The 24,832-nt window shown below is 31.0% G+C and overlaps 1 protein-coding gene across 1 annotated transcript in view; it reads right to left on the bottom strand.

Annotated features, from left to right (window-relative positions):
- Positions 1-23,952, bottom strand: part of LOC111695263 (acetylcholine receptor subunit alpha-like) — a 28,541-nt gene extending 4,589 nt beyond the window's left edge. The window contains exons 1-12 of the mRNA XM_023464509.1: positions 23,778-23,952; positions 21,194-21,336; positions 19,301-19,455; positions 15,967-16,147; positions 15,623-15,674; positions 12,181-12,323; positions 10,393-10,529; positions 6,242-6,316; positions 5,767-5,832; positions 4,146-4,220; positions 3,013-3,081; positions 864-900 (exon numbers count right to left, since the gene is read on the bottom strand). Coding sequence (XP_023320277.1) covers positions 864-900; positions 3,013-3,081; positions 4,146-4,220; positions 5,767-5,832; positions 6,242-6,316; positions 10,393-10,529; positions 12,181-12,323; positions 15,623-15,674; positions 15,967-16,147; positions 19,301-19,455; positions 21,194-21,336; positions 23,778-23,877 — 1,233 coding nt within the window. The 5' untranslated portion in view covers positions 23,878-23,952. The remainder of the gene's footprint in view (positions 1-863; positions 901-3,012; positions 3,082-4,145; positions 4,221-5,766; positions 5,833-6,241; positions 6,317-10,392; positions 10,530-12,180; positions 12,324-15,622; positions 15,675-15,966; positions 16,148-19,300; positions 19,456-21,193; positions 21,337-23,777) is intronic.
- Positions 23,953-24,832: the final 880 nt, after the last annotated feature.

The raw sequence follows: 24,832 nt of genomic DNA, 5'->3' as shown, positions 1-24,832 counted from the left end.
AGTTCCATATTTTTTTTAAAATTCGAAAAAATCAATTCATGAACTCAACTGAGCCAAAATCATTTCATGAACTCAACCAAGCCAAAATGACAAACTTCAAATAGTCAATACTTTCTTAATTTTACTGCTACATACCTCTAATTGAAATCAATCGAACGGAAATGTTCCAAAGATTTAAAAAATGTATAATTTTTTAAAAATTGAACCATGACGAGTGCTACAATGTCTTAAAGATCGTTTTTTTTGGGACACCCTGTAGTAAAGGAACTGTTGATATTAGCCTCAAAACTATAATTTTCTAATCCTTTGAATTTCCACGGGTTAAATTTGAGACGCAGCTCAAATATGGTTGGTTCCACTTAAAATTGTCTTCAACGTTTCAAGATTTCAGACAGCGCTCAATTGAAACCGGTTTTGGTGGACTTGAGACGCGGCTCAAATTAATTGAATTCAGACTCTGGTATATTTAATCAAAAGTTTGCATTTTTACGTTACAAAGATTTTTAGATTAGAAAATTAGAGTTTGGTGCAAGAAATCAGTTTTTCTGTTCTAAACCCTTTATTTTTGCATCACAATGTCGTATACCTTGGATATTTCAACTATGAATTCTGTTAGATAAAATAATCTAAGTTTGATATATCAAAGGTTTATACTATCAGGTTGCAAAGAAATATGGCTTAGACAGCTTGAGTTTGTGGCAAAGGCTCAATTCATTTGAACCAAAACTAATCTTCCACAGCTTTGTTTTCTACTTTGTTAAAACATTCAGAGGCAACAATGTATTATAGTTTTTTTACTAAAAATAAAAATAATTTTGAATGCCCAAAAAGATCAAATTATAAAACATGTTGTGTTAGATTTCCTTGCAACCACCAGAATTCAGTATCATTCCGTTGTGCCTAAAATAAGAACGTTAATTTTCAAGTTAATTCATTATTGCTTTTGATAAAAAGGAATGGGAAACATGTTCATAGTCAAACTTTTTAAAGCCATTTCACATAGAAAAATTGTAGATCCAAAAAAATTCTTATGAAAATGTGCGACACATGTTTTTGGAAGCATTAGGGTAAAACTAGCTCAAATACGAAATTTTAGCATTTTAAAATGGTTTTGCTGAATGGCCCAGCAATATGTGGCCTTTTTTAACCATTCTCGGCTAAACAGGATTAACTCTGTCAATTTTAAAGTGATTTTGAAGTGTTTAATTCATTTTAGAAATCATTTAACTTCGTTATGATGATATTTGAGATAGTTTTTCAAATTGTTTGTTTTTTGATGGTCAAATATTCAGAAAATGGTGAAAAATCACGTCTTTTTTAACCTTTCGTCAGCTCCATCTGGGAGTAAAAAAAGTAAATTATTTTTTCAAACTCAACACCTTACTATTAAAAAAATACTGTTTTATTGACAAATTTAGAGGCAAACGTGAAAAATATTAGCAAATAAATTCATCAAAAACCCATTTCCTTAACTCCTATAAATAGTTTTTATAAAAAGATGCTCTTTGATATTTAATTGCACAGTAAAAAACAATTGTTGGATATCTTTTTAGACGGCTGAGTTTTAGAAATTTTAGTAATCAAGTATAGCAACACGTCAAATTTCGGTTTTTGAGTGACATTACTGTTAGGTTCTTTAAGTTATAACAGACTAAAATAATTCACCGGTGTATACCTCCGTGGTTTTTAATGATTTTTACACTGCAATAGAGACTTTAAAGGGCGTCTTTTTATGAAAAGCAATTTATTTATGATTTGCATCCTTCTGTTTGGGATCTTTTTTCATGGACACCATACCATGGTGTGCATGCTTAGGTTTATTTAAAACTATTAGTCTGTCTATCTTCTATACATGATCATATTGTATTGTTTATCTAGAGAGCTATCTACTATACATGGTTCTATTTTGTAGTATATCAAGATATATTTGTCTATCTATCTACTATATATGGTTCTATTGTGTATTATATCTAGAGATATTAGTCTAACTATCTTCTATGCACGATCATATTGAGTAGTCTATCTAGAGATATTTGTCTAACTATCTACTATATATGATTATATAGTGTAGTCTATATAAAGATATTTGTCTAACTATCTGTTATACATGATTATATTGAGTAGTCTATCGAGAGATATTTGTCTAACTATCTACTATACAAAATCATATTGTGTAGTCTATCTAGCGATATTTGTCTAACTATCTACTATACATGGTTCTATTGTGTAGTCTATCTAAAGATATTTGTCTAACTTTCTACTATACATGGTTCTATTGTGTTGTCTATCTAAAGATATTTGTCTAACTATCTACTATACATGGTTCTATTGTGTTGTCTATCTAAAGATATTTGTCTAACTATCTACTATATATATGGTTCTATTGTGTAGTCTATCTAAAGATATTTGTCTAACTATCTGCTATACAGGATTTCATTTCTTTTTATTACTCAGTATGTCAGGTCTATTGTGGTAAAGTATTGGTAAAAGATGGAAGAAAATATCCCATCATTATTTTCTCAATTCTCATAGGAGAAAATAAAGATACGCAGGGGGGGGGTCTCTGCTGACTTTACATTAGTGCATAGAGGGTAAGGAAGGTTCATGTTTCAACCTTTATGAAAATAAAATTATTTGAATAGAATTCAAGGATATTGGTTTTTTGTTTGTTTTTGTTTATGTTTACGTTTTAAATCCATTTTTCATGTTTAGTCTAGTTTTAAAGTGACATTTGACATTTACATTGGTGTTTATAATGATGATTTAAGATATTCAATTTTTTTTATAGCTACAAATTTATTTTCATCAACTGCGGTTTCTCTGTAAAAATGACTTAAGGATTTAGCCAAAAGCGTGACATTTGATGAATTAATTTCTACTTTTTATAATAATTCCTATTTCTATAATAATTTTTACTTTTTATAATAATTTTTACTTTTTATAATAATTTCTACTTTTTATAATAATAATTTCTTTGCAGAATAATTTTTATTTTTTCTAGCACTGTCTTACCGTTTTATTGGTGAACTATATTGTAAACTCTCCTTGTCCTCACCATGAAGTATTGGTAACAACTCTCGTCTGAAAAAAATTTAAAAATAAAAATTATGAATTTTATAAAGATCACATTAAACTAATGTATAATGCACATTAAATTGATATCTTTCATGTTTTCAATAAAAACTTATAAAATTGATGGATTATTGAATAGAATGTTTTGAAGTTTTAATATCTAACCGAATAAATTAGCTTTCCTCACACTTGTGTAAAATATATGAAAACTAGAGGAGAAACGAGGTAAATAAGTTGCTCCCGTGATGTGATGTGATTCTCAAGCATTCTAGTTTGCAGTGAGAAATTATATTTTCCGCTCTAAAATATACGCGTCTCCAATTCAATATTTGCAAACTTAATCCCGTACTGTGTACGTTCAATATAGTCTGAAACCTGATAAATCAACGGAGTTTTCGCCGCAAACTCAAGTCTTTTAATCCCTATATCTTTGCAAACTTATGCTGTAAACCTTTAATATTTCAAACTTAAAGTATTGGGATGTAACAGACTTCATAATTTGAAATATCCAAGATCTAGGACATAAGGTTGCAAAGATATAGGGATTAAAAAATTTGAGTTTGTGGCAAAAACTCGTATCCTTTGTAAAATATAATTTTTCCCGGAGGAAATAATATTTTTTAACTCTAGCTGTTATGATGAGGTGCTGGGAAGGTTTTCTAAAAATTATAAATAGCAAAAGCGTATTTTACAGTGACCCTTAGTAGAAAAAGTGATATGTACACTTCACAACAGTACCCTTTACAACTTCCCCAAGCAACAATGGTGTGGATATGCATTCGTTCTTTCATTTCAAGTAATGATAAAAAACTATTTAAAACTGTAAAATTTACTGTACTTTTGCGTGTACTTGAAGTTGATGTTGGTTAAAACCACAATATATAAAGTTGACAAATAGACAGCAGTTGCTAGTTCCACATTTTAAAAAGAAAATTTATACATAATTTGGTCTTAGTTTTCCTATTTTACCTCTTTAGTTTTATCAAATTGAAAGTCATAAATAAATATTTTCACCATTGCTATTTTTAAGAAATGAAAATAATCAGTTTTTTTAAACTTTTTAAATGTTTGACCTGATTGAGTCGTAGTTAATCTGGGGTATTTCTGTCATATGACATTTCTTCCCATAACCATTCTCATGCACCAAACTAAAATAAAACAAATTTCGAGAATAATAAACTTGAATACAAACAATATTGGAATAAAGGAATTTGAAGCATACTTTAAAATCATCAGTGTCCCATATTATCTAAAGCCTATCGGATAAAAGATGGCATAGTTAACTATTAGATCTCGAAATCCCCAGCCTCCCCCCCCCCCACTCCAACCCAGTTTTCACTGGTACAGTTTTCTTTCGTTTTCGCGAAACAAATTTCTATACGTTCTTTTTCTATAATGTTTGACTCCAGTGAAAACGATGCACAATTTCGCGAAATTTATTTTTGCAAAAAAATGCGAAAATTTTAATAAAAAAATGCGAAATTGCGCTAAACGATTTCCCCATTTCGCTAGAAACCCTATTGGTGAATCCCAGGTATAGTAATCCCTTAGATCCAGGCATAAACTATGAATCCTGACTGTAAACCCATCTACCAGACTTCTATTCAATTTTCCACATCAACAACATCATTTAATATTTTAAAGATTGGCAGAACCAAATATTTTCAATTTCAAGGCAAATATGGGAATTTATTACTTTTTCTCCATCAAAAATGGGAAAAATATGGAAAAATAAATCCATTTTATGATTCACGTCTTCGCTTTTCTTTTAATACTAGAAACCCATTTTAATTTTTATTGGTATACTCGAGACTTGGAGATAAAAGAAATTGAGTCTTTGTCTTACAAACTTGAACAACCATTGCCGTAGACCTAGGATGTTTAAAACTATGAATTCTGTTAAATTAATACAATATTACAAAAAGAGGAAGGGCCTTTTTTGTGATATTTAAAAAAACAAAAATACATTTCAAATATTATACATTCTTAGCTAAGATGATGGTTTAAAATATTTGCATACAAAATAGTTTAGCCTCGGTTGAACATACCACAATCAGGAATATAGGAATACTAAATAAGGCAAAATAAATTTGTTCAAGCTGAAACCCGCTCATTTTAATGTATAGAATGTAATATTAATATTACAAACAGTTTCTGACTACTTGAACGGCTGAAAAAGGTATCATTGAAAGCTGACACTTGATTTTTAATATTACAAGACAAAAACAAATTGATAAATTATGAAAATAAATTTTGTTACAAGATTTCTTTTTTAAATTTCAATGCAGATAAATGGGGTAAAATTCATCTAAACGTTTAGTAATTTCAATTTCAACAAAATATGTTGATAATGAAAGTTGCGCCGCAAGTCGGAGTTTTTTGATGATGTAAGTATTAATCACAATTTTAAAGACCCGTACCGACAACGTACAGTAAGAACCAGAAAAATGTGGAATAGAAAGGCGATATTATAGCATTAGTATTTGATGTTTTAGCAAACAGTTATACCGCTAACTTATGTAGTAAAACAGTTATTAGACAAAATAAGTCTGTTTCCAGCGCAAATTTTTTGTGTCTCATGTTTATTGGACTATCGCAGTTTTAACTTCAGTCTACAACTCGTCTTCCTATTCCAGAGTTAAAATGGTTCTCACTATTTTTTTTCTTCTAAAAAATGCTAGTTTTGATACTCACTGATTGTACTGTGGTTGAGGTCGACGCATGACCAGCAAGCGAGGAAGTATATGAATGAAAACACGCCTGTATAGAGGATCATCATGGTATTTGGGACTTTTTTCATAAAACTGCTCAATCACCTTGCACCAGTTTTCTTTGATACATATAAAGAAAGATATGAATATTCTTAATTATGATTTTCAAACTCATTAAGATTTTCTTTTTGAAAATCAAATAACTTATATTAGCTAGAAAAAAATGTCGTCAAAATAAATCAAAACTTCGATGAAATAGCGACTAAGCCTATTTTAGGTGTTCCTCAGTGCAAGAATAGTAAGTGTTCACGGGCTTTTTTTTCTTACGTTTCGGTTCTGTGGAAATCCTAGTTATAATATCGAAAAAATATACTATTTTATGTATTTAAAATGTGTGTCAAATATAGATTAAAAATTGAGAATATTAAAAACAAATGTAAATGCATAATGATCCTTCCCTGACCCAAGGCGCCATTGTATGGGTTTGCGGAGAACGAAAATGAATATTTAGCACCACTACAGTCACACATATACTAAAAAATTACAAAAATGCAGAATAAACTTAAATAAAATTAAATTTACTCAATCAAAAGGAAGACTGGCGTGCTGTATTCACAACGGTACCCGGAAAAGCTTTGTCTTATCAAGAAGGCATGATATATATATCCCTTATATTCACAAAAACGAATAATTTTTAATTTTGGTTTTCTTGTTTACAAAAATTGGAAAAATGGACAGAATTGGGCACTTTTCAACTAGAAAAACGATGATATCTAAGAAATGAATGATCAGATAAAGATTTTACGAACACCGTTGTGAATCCAGCCCTTCCACTCCTGTATACCGAGTCCATTAGCGCCTGATCCAATCAGGGTACAGTCACGTGTTTGTTGTCTAATCTGAACCAATAGAAATAGTACAGCGGTAACATCTATCTTTCATATCTAGCTCATTATCCAATTAGAGTTATGATTCCTTTAATCGGCGCGATGCGTAAATGGAAATATATACGTCTACTGAAACTATAGTAAGCTTCTGTGAATTATTACAACAACAATGTTTCCAAATCACATGAAATTATCTAGATATTAGTAAGTGAAGACATGACATTTTGATGATATATCCAGAAAAATCTAAAATATGTTATGGCTAAATTTGAAAAAATATTTATTGTACTTTAGAATACCAAATCAAAGAATGAACTAAACTATAAAAATCGTTTACTTTTTGTTTCATATCTATTCGCGTTACTAAATCATGATAAGAACTTAAGCCATCTTTCAAAAATCTCTCTTCAATTTTAAAATAAACTGTCAAATTTTAAATAGCACATACGGCTCACCGATCACTACAGCTATGACCTAGGCCAGGTTTTAAAAAAGGAGCCACCTGAGATTTTTACAGATTCTGGAAGCAGACTTTATGTCAATTCTAGCGTGGACATTTTTAGAAGTCCATGTGGAGCCCTTTTTGAGAAAATTCCATTTCTGCTTTATTTTGTAGTTTAGACTTGAGAAAAGCGTTTGACTCAAGAGTTTTCAAAGATTGTGAAGGAGACAAAAATCTTTTAAGTTTTACTGCTTAATTATTATCATCATAGGATACTTTTGTCAATGTAGAAATATCATATCATATTTTAATTTTAAAATATGAAATATATTTGAAAATTCAGAAATCATAATATATCATCATTAAACCCGAAAAATGCAAAGCTAGATGCATATATTAAATTCTAAAATTTACGAGCTACTATTTCATTGTTTATTTTTAACCCATATTCAAAGGAATAATATCATTACTTTTCTATTTTTCTTATATTAGGATATGTTAATTGTTAAATGAAAATGATTCAAGATGTTTCTTAAAAATTAAACTAATCACAGAATTAATTAAATTAATAAATAACAATTAACAGTTATCTCTGGACGGGGATAATGGCAGAACAAAGATCAGAACTATTATGTTTATATTGTTAATCTTGAAGGCTTGATCTTGATATACAATGCGGGCAAAAGTAAATTTAGGATCAATGCTTGATCCCTTGATCCCTTTATAATAGTTGTCCCTGTAGGGAACGCTTGATCTTGATATATACTGTGGACAAAAGTAAATTTTAGGATCAATGCTTGATCCCTTGATCCCTTTATAATAGTTGTCCCTGTAGGGAACGCTTGATCTTGATATATACTGTGGACAAAAGTAAATTTTAGGATCAATGCTTGATCCCTTGATCTCTTTATTACAGTTGTCCCTGTGGGGAACACCTAACACAAGATATCGAAGAGGAGTTAATTTAATCTGTAGATCTGAATAAGATGTTGATCAATGCTTAATCCTGAGATTTACAATACAAAGTTATGACTTCAGTGGCCTAATTTAAGGAATTTGAGCGGCGATTTAAATTTAAGCCGCGGTTTACATATGGTTGGTTCCACTTGAAATTGTATCAAATGTTTCAAGATTTAAGCCGGCGCTTAATTTAAACCGGGTTTTGGCAGATTTAAACCGCGGCTCAAATTCTTTAAATTCCATCTCTGGGGATTTATTTTATGCTATTTAAGCTTCAGTCATGTTTTAACTTGAACATTGATTTAAACTTTATTTTGCTTTTGTTATGTTTATTTTAGCACTTTGCTGAAAATATGCTCTCTTTAAATATAACATTGCATGGTTTTCATAAAATATATTTTTTTTTTTAGGATTTACAATTAAATTTTTTAATTTCTGTTATTACCAGATAGACAGAAATAAAATGAATTGTATCCCATCTAGTCAAATACCTGAGCAATCCGTTTTTTAGTAAAGTAGATAATTATTAACCATATTCCTGCTGGGGGGGGTCAGGGGGGGGGGTCAGGGGGGGGTAAAATTACACCATCACCCCTGTAGTTTTTTGGTCTAAAACCGGGCTTCTATACTAACTGCCTGAAAGCATATACCATTAAGAAACACATTGCACAAGTTTTGCAAATAAATTTTTGCAAATTATTTGCACACAACCCGTCAAAAGAAATTTGCACATTTTTTAGTTTTTCTTAATTACACATCAGGTTATTTCAAATTTTGCAAAATTTTCAGCATATTTGACACAGCATGGTCAAGGTCTTTTAAAAAATGTATATTTATTATATTTTTGGAAACATTTTATCTTTATGACTAGATTTTGCTAAAAAAAAATTCAATTTTTGCAAATTAGCAATTTTTTTGGCAGATTCTAAAAGTAGAGCATCGGAGCTTGCCGATGATTTTGATTAATCATTTGTCATGTTTGAACCTCAAACATGGGATTTAGAGGGGGCCAAAATGCCCCCCCCCCAGCCTATCCTGGTTTTCAAGTACCCCAGGGTTAATGAGTCTGCATCCATACATATATATGTACTTATGTAGTATTGTAATTGTATACACTGTAACTTGATCGAAGCATACTTAGTATATAAAGCTAATTTACTCGTAATGTATGCATATACATATATCTACATATATTCAATATTCATCACATATTCAAATACTAGATATATTTAAACTTTGAATTGAAATGAAGAAATTAATATTTTTTATCAGCAACAGCATGCGTAAAATAAAATTTCGAAAAGTTTTAAAAACAAAAAACCGTGAATGTTCATTTTGAACCTCAAGCTAGGAACTGTATACGTTATTTCAAGTGAACCTTCATTTATAGAGTTGTTGGTCTGATTCACAACAGTTCCCTTTAAACCTTTAACTGATCAAGGATAATGGACTTCTCCTGATTGTAACATTCCAGTTTTTACGGCAATTTTAACACCAATTTAGAGATAAACAGACGGCGGTCTCTGCCCTTAATGATAAGTGAAATGAAAGTGATAATATACTCATATGTATCTGAATGTATGCAGGATAATATACTCAATGTACCTGAATGTATCCAGGATAATGTACTCAATAGTGTATCCGGGATTATGTACTAATGTATATATGAATGTATCCACGATAAAGTACTTTATATATCTGAATGTATCCAGGATAATAAACCATGATGTACCTAAATGTATCCTGAATAATATACTCTATTTATCTGAATGTATCAAGGATAATGTACTCTATGTATCTGAAAGTATCTAGAATAATGTACTCTATATACCTGAAAGTATCCAGGATAACGTACTCTATGTACCTAAAAGTATCCAGTATCATGTACTTTATGTACCTGAATGTATCCAGGATACTTTACTCCATGTACATGAATGTATCCATGAAAATGTCCCAGGAAAATTTTTACCAACTATATGTGCCGATGGCAAAGTTGTCGGGTAAATAATTATAGACTTTGTATGTTCACCATTGGTTTGTCGGAGACTAAATGTTTGCAGGGTACGTATTCAGGATAATGTACTCTATGTACCTGAATGTATACATAATAATGTACTCTATGTACCTGAATGTACTTTATGTACGGTGTATAACAGTTAATTTAAACCGCACCGGCCTTTGTGATGCGCGGCTTTTACTTGCCCGACCTTATCCCTGTGTTTGCTCGGTTTCAACTTTGATGGCATGGCCAGAATTTTTGAAGTACCCGGCCTATCATAGGCCTATTCAATCTACTCCTCTGCCTAGTTTATGGTGGTACCTGAACGTATCCAGGATCATGGTGAACAGTACAAATTTGCCTAGTAGAGGAACAACCAGGGAGGTGGGAGGAATAATCTCGGCTAGCAGGAGAAAGAACACAGTTAAGGAGAGTAGGATACTGATAGACAGGGACACCTGGATATATGTAAATATATATATATTTAATAGACAGATATATATATTTAATAGACAGGGATACATAAATATTTGTATAATAATAGAAAGGGACAAATAGATATATGCATATAATAGACAAGGATATCTAGATAAATATATATAATAGAAAGGGACACCTAGATATATGATTATATTAAAAAGGCACTAAATATGCCGTTTTATTTCTATTCAATGAGCTAGGTTTGAAACATTTAAACACCACTCAATAGTTAGTAAAGCAGTGATATATATATATTTAATAGACAGACATATACATTTAATAGACAGGGATACATAGATATTTGTATAATAATAGAAAGGGACACCTAGATATATGTATTTAATAGACAGGGATATACATAATTGACAAGGATATCTAGATAAATATATATTATAGAAAGAGAAACCTAGATATATGATTATATTAAAAAGGCACTAAATATGTCGTTTTATTTCTATTCAATGCTATAGGATTGACACATTTAAACACCACTCAATAGTTAGTAAAGCAGTGATATAGTAATATTGGATTTTCTTTTAATTTATTTAAATTTTTGAAACTTTTAATTGAAATTCACATTTTTGCACAAATGGTCATTGGCCATATAATATGTCATTTTTATATTGCTTTTATAATGTTTATTTGATTGGTTCATTCTATCTAAAGTAAGGTAGACCACTACTCTACCTTTTCCCTGTTTTCTTAAGGAAGGTACAATCCTAATCTACCTTCTTCCTGGAATCTAAAGGAAGGTAGAACACTTTTATACCTTTCCCTGTTTTCTTAAGGAAGGTAGAACCCTACTCTACCTTCTCCTGGTTATTTGAAGGAAGGTAAAACACTACTATAACCTTCTCCCCGCAATCTGAAGGAAGGTAGAACCCTATTCCACCTTCTACTTGTTATCTGAAGGAAGGTATAACACTACTCTACCTTATACCCGCTATCTGAAGGTAGGTAGAATACTACTCTACCTTATACCCGCTATCTGAAGAAAGGTAGAACACCACACAACCTTTCACTGGATATCTGAAGGAAGGTTGACCTTTACTCTACCTTCTCCCTGCTATCTGAAGTAAGGTAGACCACTACTTTATCTTCTCCCTGTTATCTGAAGGAAAGTAGAATACTTCTAAACCTTCTCCCCGCTTTCTGGAGGAAGGTATAACACTACGTTTTCTCTCCCTGATATCTGAAGGAAGGTAGAACAATACTCCACCTTCTATCTGTTATCTGGAGGAAGGTAGAACACTACTCTACCTTATACCCGCTATCTGAAGAAAGGTAGAACACCACACAACCTTTCACTGGATATCTGAAGGAAGGTTGACCTTTACTCTACCTTCTCCCCGCTATCTGAAGTAAGGTAGACCACCACTGTATCTTCTCCCTGTTATCTGAAGGAAGTTATGAATACTTCTAAACCTTCTCCCCGCTATCTGAAGGAAGGTATAACAATACTCCACCTTCTCTCTGTTATCTGGAGGAAGTTGGAATACTTCTATACCTTCTCCCCGCTATCTGGAGGAAGGTAGAACACTACTTTATCTCTCCCTGCTATCTGAAGGAAGGTACAACCCTACTATACCTTCTACCCGCTATCTGAAGGAAGGTACAACACTACTTTACCTTCTCCCCGCTATCTGAAGGAAGGTAGAACACCAGGACTGTAAGGAAGGATATCCCCATGCAAGGTATAATCAGGTTTACAGTGTAGAACAGAGTTTTTCTATCATAATACAGAATAAGGCTAAATGTTTGAATTTTTATCATTTAAATATTCAATAATAATAATAATTGAAACAACCCAACTCCATACTTATTGAAAATAAGATTCCAATATTTTAATTTGATAATATTACAATTTTCACTATAGACCCCCCCCCCCTCACTCACACATTTCATGAAAAAATACCCCGAGAAACCAGCGATGCCAGGGTACTAAGGAGTTTGGAATATATTCCATACTCCTTTCAGGGGAGTCATTATATGTTACTCCCGCTGTTTACCCGCGCTTGGTCGTAAATTACGATTCTAGCTAGTTTTATTCCTATTAAACTAAGAATCTCAAAATCAAGCTAAGAACATTCCCATGTGTCTCCCGTGTTCCCCTTCCCAATCAAAATTTGAGGCATATCGGTCAAAGTATTTCAGAGTTTAGATTAGACATACAAACAAACAGAGATTATAACTTTAGTTTATATAAAGAAGACTATCAGAAGTGCCTGGCGTTGCCCGTGAAAAAAAAAATTATATTGGTTTTCTTAGCCTGTCACTCCCAGGCTATCCATGAGTGTCCACAAAAAATGTTAGCCCTTTCGGTCTAGCCGTTTGGCCAGCCATAGGGAACATATATATGAACGTCCAGTTTTATTGTAGACATATGCAACATAAAAAAAATATCCATATATTAATAAAGTATTATTTTAATGTCCTGTCATGTACTCTAGACCGATTTGTCTCATATTTTGATTGGGGTGCTCTGACCGAGTACCCCGATCAAAATGTTCATATTTGGATTTGGACGTTTTAACTTGCAAGTCCGAGTATACTAAACCTTTAAAGAAATATTTTCGTTTCCAGGCAAACATGGGAATCATTCATAAACCTTCCCTGGGGTCCCTAGATGTTCCACAAAAAATTTTAGCCCGATCGGTTCAGCCGTTTTGACGTTTATTGGACAAAAACAGACAGACAAACACCCAAACACCCACCCAGACAGACAAGCCAAATTTATATATATATAGACGTATATGCTCTATCTATTGATATAAACAAATGTCTCAATTTTTATTTAAATAATTGCTATATTTTTCAAAACTCCAGGGTCCAGTGTCACACCACCGTTAAAATTACATCAAACCTTGAGTTATATCTTCCATATAATAAAGCTCTTCGCTCATATCTATCTATTTGTATATTTGTATAACTGTTTCCGAATGGGTTGAAATTTGTTGAGGAAACCCTTCAGTACCCCGCGGGTAACATAGGCTAAAAAATATAATACTTTTTTTCAAAAACTGATTTTTTTGTAATTATTTTTTTTTTTTTTTAAACGGGTAATGCAGCAGACTTTAGCTTGTATACTTATAAATCCATGCCAAGGTCACCTAAGACGAACAAGGGTCAGATATGTTTCTTTTATTTTAAATTAACCGATTAATTAAACAATTTAGCTTTACCCATGTGTTTTAGATCAGTTTTAATATCTTTTCATTTAAAACTCAGTCGGGATAGGAGTATAATCACTATATACAGAAATTCAGAAAATAACTACATAGAAATATAAATGTACATAGATATCTATGAAACATGCTTAACTGGAATAGAAATGGATATATCCATAATTATATTGATAACTGTATAAAAATGGTTGGGGGTAGAAATTTACAAATGGCTGGGTAGGATAAAATAAGTTAGTAAAAGTTGGTTTTATAGAAATAGCTGGATAACTAGCCCTTTTTCATTGATAGAAATAGATGGATAGCTAGCCCTTTTTCATTGATAGAAATAGATGGATAGCTAGCCCTTTTTCATTGATAGAAATAGATGGATAGCTAGCCTGGTTGTATTTATAGAAATAGCTGGATAGCTAGCCCTGTTGGTTTTATAGAAATAGCTGGATAGCTAGCCTGTTTGAATTTATAGAAATAGCTGGATAGCTAGCCCTGTTGGATTTATTGAAATAGTTGGATAGCTAGCCCTGTTGGATTTATAGAAATAGCTGGATAGCTAGCCCTGTTGGCTTTATAGAAATATAAAGTTGGATAGCTAGCCTGGTTGGATTTATAGAAATAGCTGGATAGCTAGCCCTGTTGGTTTTATAGAAATAGCTGGATAGCTAGCCTAGTTGAATTTTTAGAAATAGCTGGATAGCTAGCCCCTGTTAGATGTATTAAAATAGCTGGATAGCTAGCCCTGTTGGATTTATAGAAATAGCTGGATAGCTAGCCTGGTTGGATAATAAAATATATGTAGATACGAATAGAAAAAGATGGATGTAACGTAGATACATCTTAATTGATTTATTGAAAGCTTCCCAATAATGTAGATGGATAGATAGATTATACATGTGAAAACATATATTACTGAATAAATAATGTAATGCAGATGAACAGACTGACTAGCTGAATGTTTGGTAAATGTACAATGTACAATTTTTTGTGTTGGGTCATTTCATAAAAAAGACATGTCATAGATAGGACATTTCATTGACAAGCTATTTTATTGAAAAAGAAATGTCATAGATAGGACATTTCATCGATATGACATTTCATTGAAAAAAATAGGACATTGCAAAGACAGAATATATCACTGAAAAAGAAATTTATAGATAGGACAATTCATTGACAGGATATTTCATTGAACAAGAAATTCATAGACAGGACATTTCATTGACAGGATATTTCATAGAAAAAGAAATTCAAAGATAGGACATTTCATTGACAGGATATTTCATAGAAAAAGAAAGTTAAAGATAGGACATTTCATTGACAGGATATTTCATAGAAAAAGAAATTCAAAAGATAGGACATTTCATTGACAGGTTATTTCATAGAAAAAGAAATTCAAAGATAGGGCATTTTATTGACAGGATATTTCATAGAAAAAGAAATTCAAAGATAGGACATTTCATTGACAGGATATTTCATAGAAAAAGAAATTCAAAGGTAGGGCATTTCATTGACAGGATATTTCATAGAAAAAGAAATTCAAAGATTGGAAATTTCATAGAAATATATGACATTTCATTTGTCTTTTGACTTTTGTATACAGTTAACATCATAACGGCTGAAACGATCAGACCCAAGGTTTTGAGGTATTTATCTAACATGACCCATGGCCTAGTCAAGAATGAAATTGACAAAATTGCACCGAACGAAATTATTTTGTTCTTCTTGAAATCCACCAAAAAAAACTAAAAAAGGCGCAAATGAAGAAAGATATGAATAATGGTGCAAGAATATATGGATTGTTGAATGAAGCTTTAAAATACGCGTAGTCCTTCAGTGTATGTTTTTGTTGTTTAGAGCCGGGTTTGGTGTAAAACCATTTAACTTGTTAATATTACCTATATCAACAATATCCTTATTAGGTATTTCGTCTCTGTGACGTAGGTCAACCTAGATAATTAAATTATACATAGAAGTAGCAGTTAATTCAAATTTAGCATTTCCTATTGCTATATATATACGAATTAGAACAAGAAATACTAATTTTTTTAGAAGGTTAGAACCATTAAAATAAATTTTTTTCAAACATTTTTTACTTTACTTTTGGAATAGCGTTTTTTAACAAAACTTTAATTGTCTTTAATTGCTGTGAGTCAATTTTGTTTGGTTTCTCCATTGATTTTGAATTAAAAGTTCATAAAAATTAAAAGCATAAAGATACAAATTGTATGAAAGTGTTTACCTGGAATCCATCATATGTCCAGCTACCAAACTTCATGATACAAGTCTGCTCGTCAAATGGAAAATATTCTACGTCCATCTCACAAGATGAATGATAGATAGCTGGTGGTTTCCATTCTACACGACCCTTCGCGTACAGAGTTGCCTTCGTGGCTAGGGTTACTTCAAAATTTCCATCCGCACTATAAATATATAATAATTATAAAATATACAATAATTATAAAATATATAATATTTAATAATTAGCTCAAGTGTCGGTGGAATAAATAAAAAAATAGATTTAAAAGACATTTGAATTTTTTAAAAAATCAAATTTTTAATTTAGAAAATTCGATTTTTTAGCCTATGTTACCCCCAAGGTACCCATGGAATCCCTCAATGTTCAGCCAATCTGGTCCAGCAGTTTCGCCAGCTGTAGGTGACATATAAATATATATAAACAAATTTATATATGAGCGAATAGCTTTAATTATTATATAGATAAAACAGTGATCTTCAAAAAAAATGAATAATTATCAACCCATTGCATTGGATTGCCATGCCCCCCCCCTTCATTGAAAGTGACTGAAGTCTAGCGTTACTATCTAATTTCTAATCGTTTTATCTTTGCAGCCAACTTGATGTATGTAGACTTTTCATATTTTAAACTATAAATTGAAGTAGTCAAAATTTAAAATATAACGTTTACACCATCAGGAAAATACAGAAGGAGAAGGTTATAACTAGTACACCTTTAGGACCTCGTAGCTTATCTAGTTTAAGAAGAAAAGCAAATTAAATAGAAATTAAAAATTTTTCTTATCAATACTTCTTCAACAAGAAGAATTATGATAAAATTATTTAATATTTCCATTTCACTTGCAATTTACTTTTAGTTTGCGTTAGAGGAATTAGAAAATGTGAATTTGAGGTAGGTATCCAGATCCTTAACCCCGTTGATTTAAAAACAATACAGATAGAACACAAGTGTCATCTAAGATTTAGGGTTTTTCCTTCACAAGAAGGTCTTACTATAAAAACGCTACGCTCATAAAACGCTACCAGATAAAACGCTACCAGATAAAACGCTACCAAATAAAACGCTACCAGATAAAACGCTAGTAAAGATAAAAATTGAACTTTAGATTGGATGATAAACTGTATTTCCTAAGACAGAAGACACTTTAAACATTTTTTGTAATCTTTGATTCAATGTTTTTGATTGAACCAACCCAAACTAATTACATGAGGTTATTTTTCTTTTCTTGAATTAATAATAAATGTATTTTGCCAGTATTAATATAAAAAGTGACCATTAACTTACTTCAACATAGACCACACAGACTCCACTCAGGGGCGTATTCAGGGGGGGGGCTTACGGGGCTAAGCCCACCCCCTTGGACCAGTGAAATCTTTTGATTTCAGGGGGTTTTCTGATCCCAACGGGTGCATAGCCCCCCCCCCTGGAAAGATAAAAAATGTAGACCCCCCCAGGACACGCCCCTGACTCCGATCTCAATATAAGAAAAAACTTAGTTTTATTATTCGGAAAGACTGGTGCAACTTTGAGGCCTCCATCTTTTATTTTAAACCTTCATAGCATGCACGGAGCTCGAAATTTGTTTGTTACATATTTAAAGAAATTAAAGTAATCTTTTGTCATCTAAAGCTTACATGTCTATCGAAAATTGCAGCCACAAATATATTTTTCTTCTCAAAACACTAATATTTGTATTTTTATTTTTATTTTCAGAAATATCATTCTTATAAATATTAAATGTTAAAATGATTTGTGTAAAAAGAATGATCAATCCTCATAAATGCAACTTCGTGGTTCGATCCTATTTCATAATTCAGCACACCGTTTCATAATTCAGCACACCGTTTCATAATTCAGCACACCGTTAATTCAGCACACCGTTACATAATTCAGCACACCGTTACATAATTCAGCACACCGTTACATAATTCAGCACACCATTGTAAAACTAGGGATCGTTTATTTTATCCGTTCAATAACGGTTTAATGAATTAAAATTAGGGTTTCAACAATACGCGACAATATTTTTCAATTTTTTAAAAGTTTGACCGTTTGTAAAAAAAATTGCCTTAAGAATGAAAAAAAATATATGTTTATATGTTCAGTATAATAAAGCTAGCCTTTGAGAAAATGCAAATGTATTACTATACATGCAGTAAGTCTTTGTGACACTTGAACACTAATTTGTTGTCCTACCAACACTATTTTTTGCTGTGGCTACAAGATATATTTTTAATTTGCATACATAGGTTAGCGAGGGACGTAGATCAAATTTTACGCCATTAGTGGCCATATTGTGAACGGAAACCCTAAATAAAATATCAAGTAACCATTCGTTGTTGGCATAAATCTAAACGTTTACCGTTTTAATTTGTTCAGACTTTTTAAACGTCAAACGTTATTTATTTTCTGTTCATTTCTAGCTTAGCTAGTTCTTATGATCAAAGTAACGGTTTTCTCTGTTTAATATCATAAAAAAGGATTTTCCCCAGCTCTATGTAAAACAAAACTTTCCTTTATAAAGGTGATTACTTACTGTACAAACATACCAGATGGCAGTAAGTATGTACAAACACATTCTAATAAATCTTTATACAAAATCTGTTAATAAAAGAAAATTCTCTGAATGGAGAAGGGGGAGTGTAGGGTTTCTAATGAAATAGGGAAAGGGTTCCGCGCAAATTCTGCGTTTTTCACGAATTTGTTTTTTCGCCTTATAAATTATTTTTTCTTTGAAAATAAGGTTTACTTTAATGAAGTGATGCCACTTGACCCAAAAACACGAGAATTTCCCAAAAGGGGCTTAAACATTTGGTGTACCGTTCCGTTTTGCATGGTACAATCTGTTCATACACTCCTTGGTGATTATATATATATTACAAGTATTGACATAAACATATATGCGCGCGATATAAGTTAAAGTTTGTGTTGCTTTTTTTGTACTTTAATTCTTTAGTATTGTAGTCAGATGTTCTTCCAAAGATACTAACTTGTTGTACAGTACAATATCTGGAAGCCAGTGTAGTAGATACTAACTTGTTGTACAGTACAATATATGGAAGCCAGCCATGTCTGGAGAGTACATGTACATGTAGCGGAAACTAACTTGTTGTACAGTACAATATCTGGAAGCCAGATATGTCTGGAGGGTACATGTACATGTAGTAGATACTAACTTGTTGTACAGTACAATATCTGGAAGCCAGCTATATCTGGAGGGTACATGTACATGTAGTAGAAACTAACTTGGTGTACAGTACAATATCTGGTAGCCAGCTATGTCTGGAGGGTACATGTACATGAACTATATACTAACTTGTTGTACAGTACAATATCTGGAAGCCAGATATGTCTGGAGGGTACATGAAGAATATCCACTCCACCATATTCCTCAGGGTTCCAGGTAAGTTTATAATCATGCCACAGCTGTTCAATCCACAGGTTGGTCGTCATTATCTGGTTTCTCAGATTCTATAATTAAACAATGAAAAACAAACTGGATGTTAGATATTTAGAAGCCAAAACTTGTGTGGCAAAAAAGTCCAACACTTGATATTGATCTCCGCTGTGACAACTTTTATATTTGATAAGTGCTTAATTTTAGTAATCCCTGCAGGGTAAGAACACCATTGGATATCGAATAAGAATACGTTTAATCCATTAATTTACAGCACCAAGTTTTGACCTCAAGTAGATTTTAAAAGTCTAAATTTGAACAAAAAAGCCAAATATACAAATAAAAGTAATTGACAAATATGGATTATTTCAAAACTTAATTTACATTCAATCTTTATCTTTTTTATCACAAAGTGAGTAAAAAGACGGATGAATTAAAAAGAATGAAATAAATATATGAATGAATTAATTATTGTCGTTAAAATTTTCTGGTACAGTGATAACCAGAAACATTAAAATAGGAGGACAACTTTTGGACTCAAAAATTGGCCATTGACAATCCTGAGCTGAAAACTTTAGAATGAGATATCCTTAATCCAGATTACTTAATCTGAGTATCCAATGGACACACTTTTGATTTTCTTCTTAAACCGTTATTTCTTGGATATAGCAGAGAAAAATCAAAAAACGGTTTTTCTAAATTAAAGAGTTCCTCCCGTTTCTGTATACAATCTTAAATGGCGCGCAAAATTTCAAATTTATCGGCTTCATACGACTCTGATTGGTTGAATTTAATACACTTTTCTGTATACAAGTACAAGATTAGGTTAGTCTCGATAGAAAGAAAAAGAGAGGATCAAGCATTAATCTCGATTTCCGCCATTCTAAAGTTTTCAGCTCAGGGTTTTTTTTAACACAAGTTTGGACTACAAAAAGACATTTGATTTATAGGATTTCTCCAAAATGGTTTTTTTCCAAATATAAAATTGAGGTGTTTTCATTTGGAACATGGTGCAAGACAATTGTGAATAGTTAACAGACCTATTTCACTTGATTAGTGATTTCATAAGTGTCTAGTAAAACTTCAAATATACTTAAGTATTGCTATAAAGTCGTCTTCATGTTTCAGGTTTGTCTGGTCTGGGTATCACTGTATGCAATGTAAATGATGTTGTAATTTATAGTTTGTTAATCTTTTGAACCTTTGAAGTTTAATTTCCCGCAATTTAAAGCAAAATCTTTTAGATATACTTAAAGCGTCTAACTTATTTTAAATTAACAATTCAGCATTTGGAAATCATAATTTTTATAAACACGAATATATAAATTTCACAAAAAATTATAAACATATATATTTGCGCACAGTCTGCACGGTTCTTAAGGCTTTTGAATACTTCGCCCCATATCATTTTCCTAATCATTAAAAAAAATTTAGCCTTGCACCATATTTTTCTGGTAATAATTTAAACATTTCTGCTTTTTATGCCACATTTCTTTCTTCGACATTGACATTGACATTGACCGGCACCTATCAAGTATGCTCAAGCTTAAAAAATGTGTGTCGAAAAGTTTTTAATATTTGTAAACTTTTGAAAATGCGCAAAAAAAATATTATAAAAATTGCGAACTTTTTTGTTTTTGTTTTTTATTGTACAAAGAGAAGATACAAATGAAAGCTGAAAAAGAAGATGAGCACGAAGCGCCATATAAACCTAGTATATATATGTATATATGTGTGTTTTTATATGTAATTCTAGAGGCAGATGTTTGTAATTGGTTAACACATTCTTAAGTTAAATTCTAGATTACTTACCACATCAATAAGCTGTGATAGTTTGAGCTTAAATTGAACTGTTACAGCATCGGTCACATTCTTGACCGGTCTGACCAGCTTGTTATAGTCGCTGAGTAGGTCATCGTACAGACGCTTCGCATCAGGATTCCCATCACTTCCCACTGAAACAAAATAATTGCTATAACGATTGTAAAGATTGTAAAGATTGAGAAGATTGTAAAGATTGAGAAAATTTTAAAGATTGAAAATATTGTAAAGATTGTAAAGTTTGTAAAGACTGAGAAGATTGTAAAGATTGAGAAGATTGTAAAGATTGTAAAGATTGTAAAGATTGAGAATATTGTAAAGATTGTAAAGATTGTAAAGATTGAGAAAATTGTAAAGATTGTAAAGACTGAGAAGATTGTAAAGATTGAGAAGATTGTAAAGATTGTAAAGATTGAGAAGATTGCACAGATTGAGAATATTGTAAAGATTGTAAAGATTGAGAAGATTGTAAAGATTGAGAAAAATTTAAAGATTGAGAAGATTCTGAAGATTTAAAGATAAGGATAAAAAATTATAAAAATTAGAAAGATTAGAAATATTAGAAAGTATTAATCAAGGTACGAAATATTAGAAAATTTAGAAGGATTATAAATTATTAATCAAGGTACGAAATACTAGAAAATTTAGAAAGATTAGAAAGATTATAAAGCTTTGAAAGATTTCAAAGAATGAAAAGATTAGAAAGATTGGAAGGACTAAACAGATTAGAAAAATTAGAAAGAATTGAAAGATTAGAAAGCTTAGAAAGATTAAAAAGCTAAGAAAGATTAAAATGATTAGAAAGTTTAGAACGAATGGAAAGGATAGACAGAATAGAAATATTAGAAAGATTAGAAAGCATGAAAAGATTATAAAGGTTAGACCGATTAGAAAGATTAGAAATATTAGACAGATTAGAAAGAGTAGAAAGAGTAGAAAGAGTAGAAAGAGTAGAAAGAGTAGAAATATTGGTAAGATTAGAAAGATAAGAAAGATTAGAAAGTGTAGAAAGATTGGAAAGAGTAGAAAAATTGGAAAGATTAGAAAGAGTAGAAAGATTGGTAAGATTAGAAAGATAAGAAAGATTAGAAAGGGTAGAAAGATTGGAAAGATTAGAAAGATAAGAAAGATTAGAAAGAGTAGAAAGATGGAAAAGATTAGAATGATAAGAAAGATTAGAAAGAGTAGAAAGATTGGAAAGATTAGAAAGATAAGAAAGATTAGAAAGAGTAGAATGATTGAAAAGATCAGAAAGATAAGAGAGATTAGAAAAATAAAAAAGATTAGAAAGATAAGAATGATAAGAAAGAGTAGAAAGATTTGAAAGAATAGAATGATTGAAAAGATCAGAAAGATAAAAAAGATTAGAAAGAGTAGAAAGATTGAAAAGATCAGAAAGATTAGAAGGATTAGAAAGATTAGAAATATTAGAAAGTATTAATCAAGGTACGAAATATTAGAAAATTTAGAAGGATTATAAATTATTAATCAAGGTACGAAATACTAGAAAATTTAGAAAGATTAGAAAGATTATAAAGCTTTGAAAGATTTCAAAGAATGAAAAGATTAGAAAGATTGGAAGGACTAAACAGATTAGAAAAATTAGAAAGAATTAAAAGATTAGAAAGCTTAGAAAGATTAAAAAGCTAAGAAAGATTAAAATGATTAGAAAGTTTAGAACGAATGGAAAGGATAGACAGAATAGAAATATTAGAAAGATTAGAAAGCATGAAAAGATTAAAAAGGTTAGACCGATTAGAAAGATTAGAAATATTAGACAGATTAGAAAGAGTAGAAAGATTGGAAAAACTTGAAATTGTGATGTTCTAACTTTGATCTCTGAGAAACTAAATGTGTGGGCTAATTAACGATACAAGGTGAAACTGTTAACTATGGAGGTTTAACTAAATTTAATCTAAATCTAAAATCTAGATTCATGATTCATAATATATACTTGGAAACCATGCTTGGCCCGGAAAACTTTCACGTACAAATTCAGCCAACTCAATTTAGAATTTTTAAACGACCCCCCCCCCCTCCCCCCTCCCTTTATTAGACAAAAAAAAACCAGAACGGTAAAGGATTATTTCAGATTAGAGATGGACACGCTCGACTTTTTACATTTCGTTCGTTCATTGTTCGTGAACTACCCATTTCGTTTTTTTTCAATTATTCAAAAAAGCGTGGTTCGTTCGTTTAAAAATAACATTAATTTTGTTCGTTTTCTCACTGAACGATCTTTAAGTAAAATAGTTTGATCAATACAATTGTTCTTTCAGTAAAAAAAAACACTATTTATAAAAAAAATGTTTGAAAAATTCGTTCGTCGTTCATTCAGCAAGAACATGATCGTTTTTAAGATTTCATTATAATGATTTTAAATCGTTAGGCATATTTTTTCGTTCGTTAAAAAATAATCATTGTTCTTTTTCTATGAACGATCCATTTTGTACGTCCATTATTAGTTTTTTTTCTAAATGACACCCTCTTGTGTTTAAACGAGTTCGGTCGTTTAAAAAAACTATACCAATCTCTAGCTATGAAAGATAAAAAGAAGAATCGTAATGTAATTGACCTGGTGCTTGCAGGATAACCAGGAGAAGAGAGCAAAGAACTGTGCATAAATCAATCCTAACCATTCTAAACCTTTCACTCATCCGTCTTACTGGATTCATCACTATTCATCCTTCCATTCATCTATTCATCTTTTTCTCTGTAGGGAACAGTTCCGGAGTAAAACTCATTTCCATTTCTCTGAAAAAAGTTCTGAATGAGATTCTGAATTTTAACATTATTTTAATTATGTTTTCAGAATCAACTCTGAAGGTTTAAATTTCAGTATTGAAAAAGGGAGATAATTTTTGCCCCTAGTTTCTAAATTATCTGTTAAGGTTTTAACTAGAGATGGGCATAGTTTTTCAGAACAAACAAGATTTTTGAAATCGAAGCAAATTTTTCTTGCACAGAAAAAAAACGATTTTAGTAAACAAAAGAATTAAAAAAAGTTTTCTTTGAAATTATGGTTGTTTTAAATAAATGAATTGTTAATCCGATAAAGCTTTTTTTAAAACCAATAGTTTTGTTAACGAGCAGACGATTTTTTCAGACATGTTTTTTACTGAACATTCGTTCAGTGAGAAAACTAAAAAAATAAATAGAAAATAATTAAAAATTTTGAGAATGAACGAAATCATTTTTTAGGAACAATTGAAAAAACCCGAGATTGATCTTTAACGAAAAATATCCGTTACAGAATGAAAAAAAGCCTGAACGCGCTCATTTCTAGCTTAAACTACGCAATGTTGAAGATTATCAGCTTAGTCTTCCAGAAATGTTCTGAATTAAATCTCTGCTTAAACCAGATTATTATTCATTTAAATCTCTTTTATTTCCATTTTGATATTTAGTTTGTGAATATTATTTTGTTGAAAAGGTTTATAAGCTTTAAAATATCTTGATAATTCAAATTTGTTTCCATAATAAAACATTCAAATATAAATTTTAAAAGTATAAAAATATAAACAGTTAAACTTCATTCCTTAAAAAGTTGTTTTATTCATAATTCTAGGGTCCAGGATATAATTCTAGGGTCCAGGATATAATTCTAGGGTCCAGGATATAATTCTAGGG

This window comes from Eurytemora carolleeae, unplaced genomic scaffold (assembly GCF_000591075.1).
Source record: "Eurytemora carolleeae unplaced genomic scaffold, Eaff_2.0 scaffold43, whole genome shotgun sequence".
Classification (NCBI taxonomy): Eukaryota; Metazoa; Arthropoda; class Copepoda; order Calanoida; family Temoridae; genus Eurytemora; species Eurytemora carolleeae.
The sequence above is the reverse complement of the archived record's forward strand: the minus strand, read 5'-3'. Positions and strand labels throughout refer to the sequence as shown.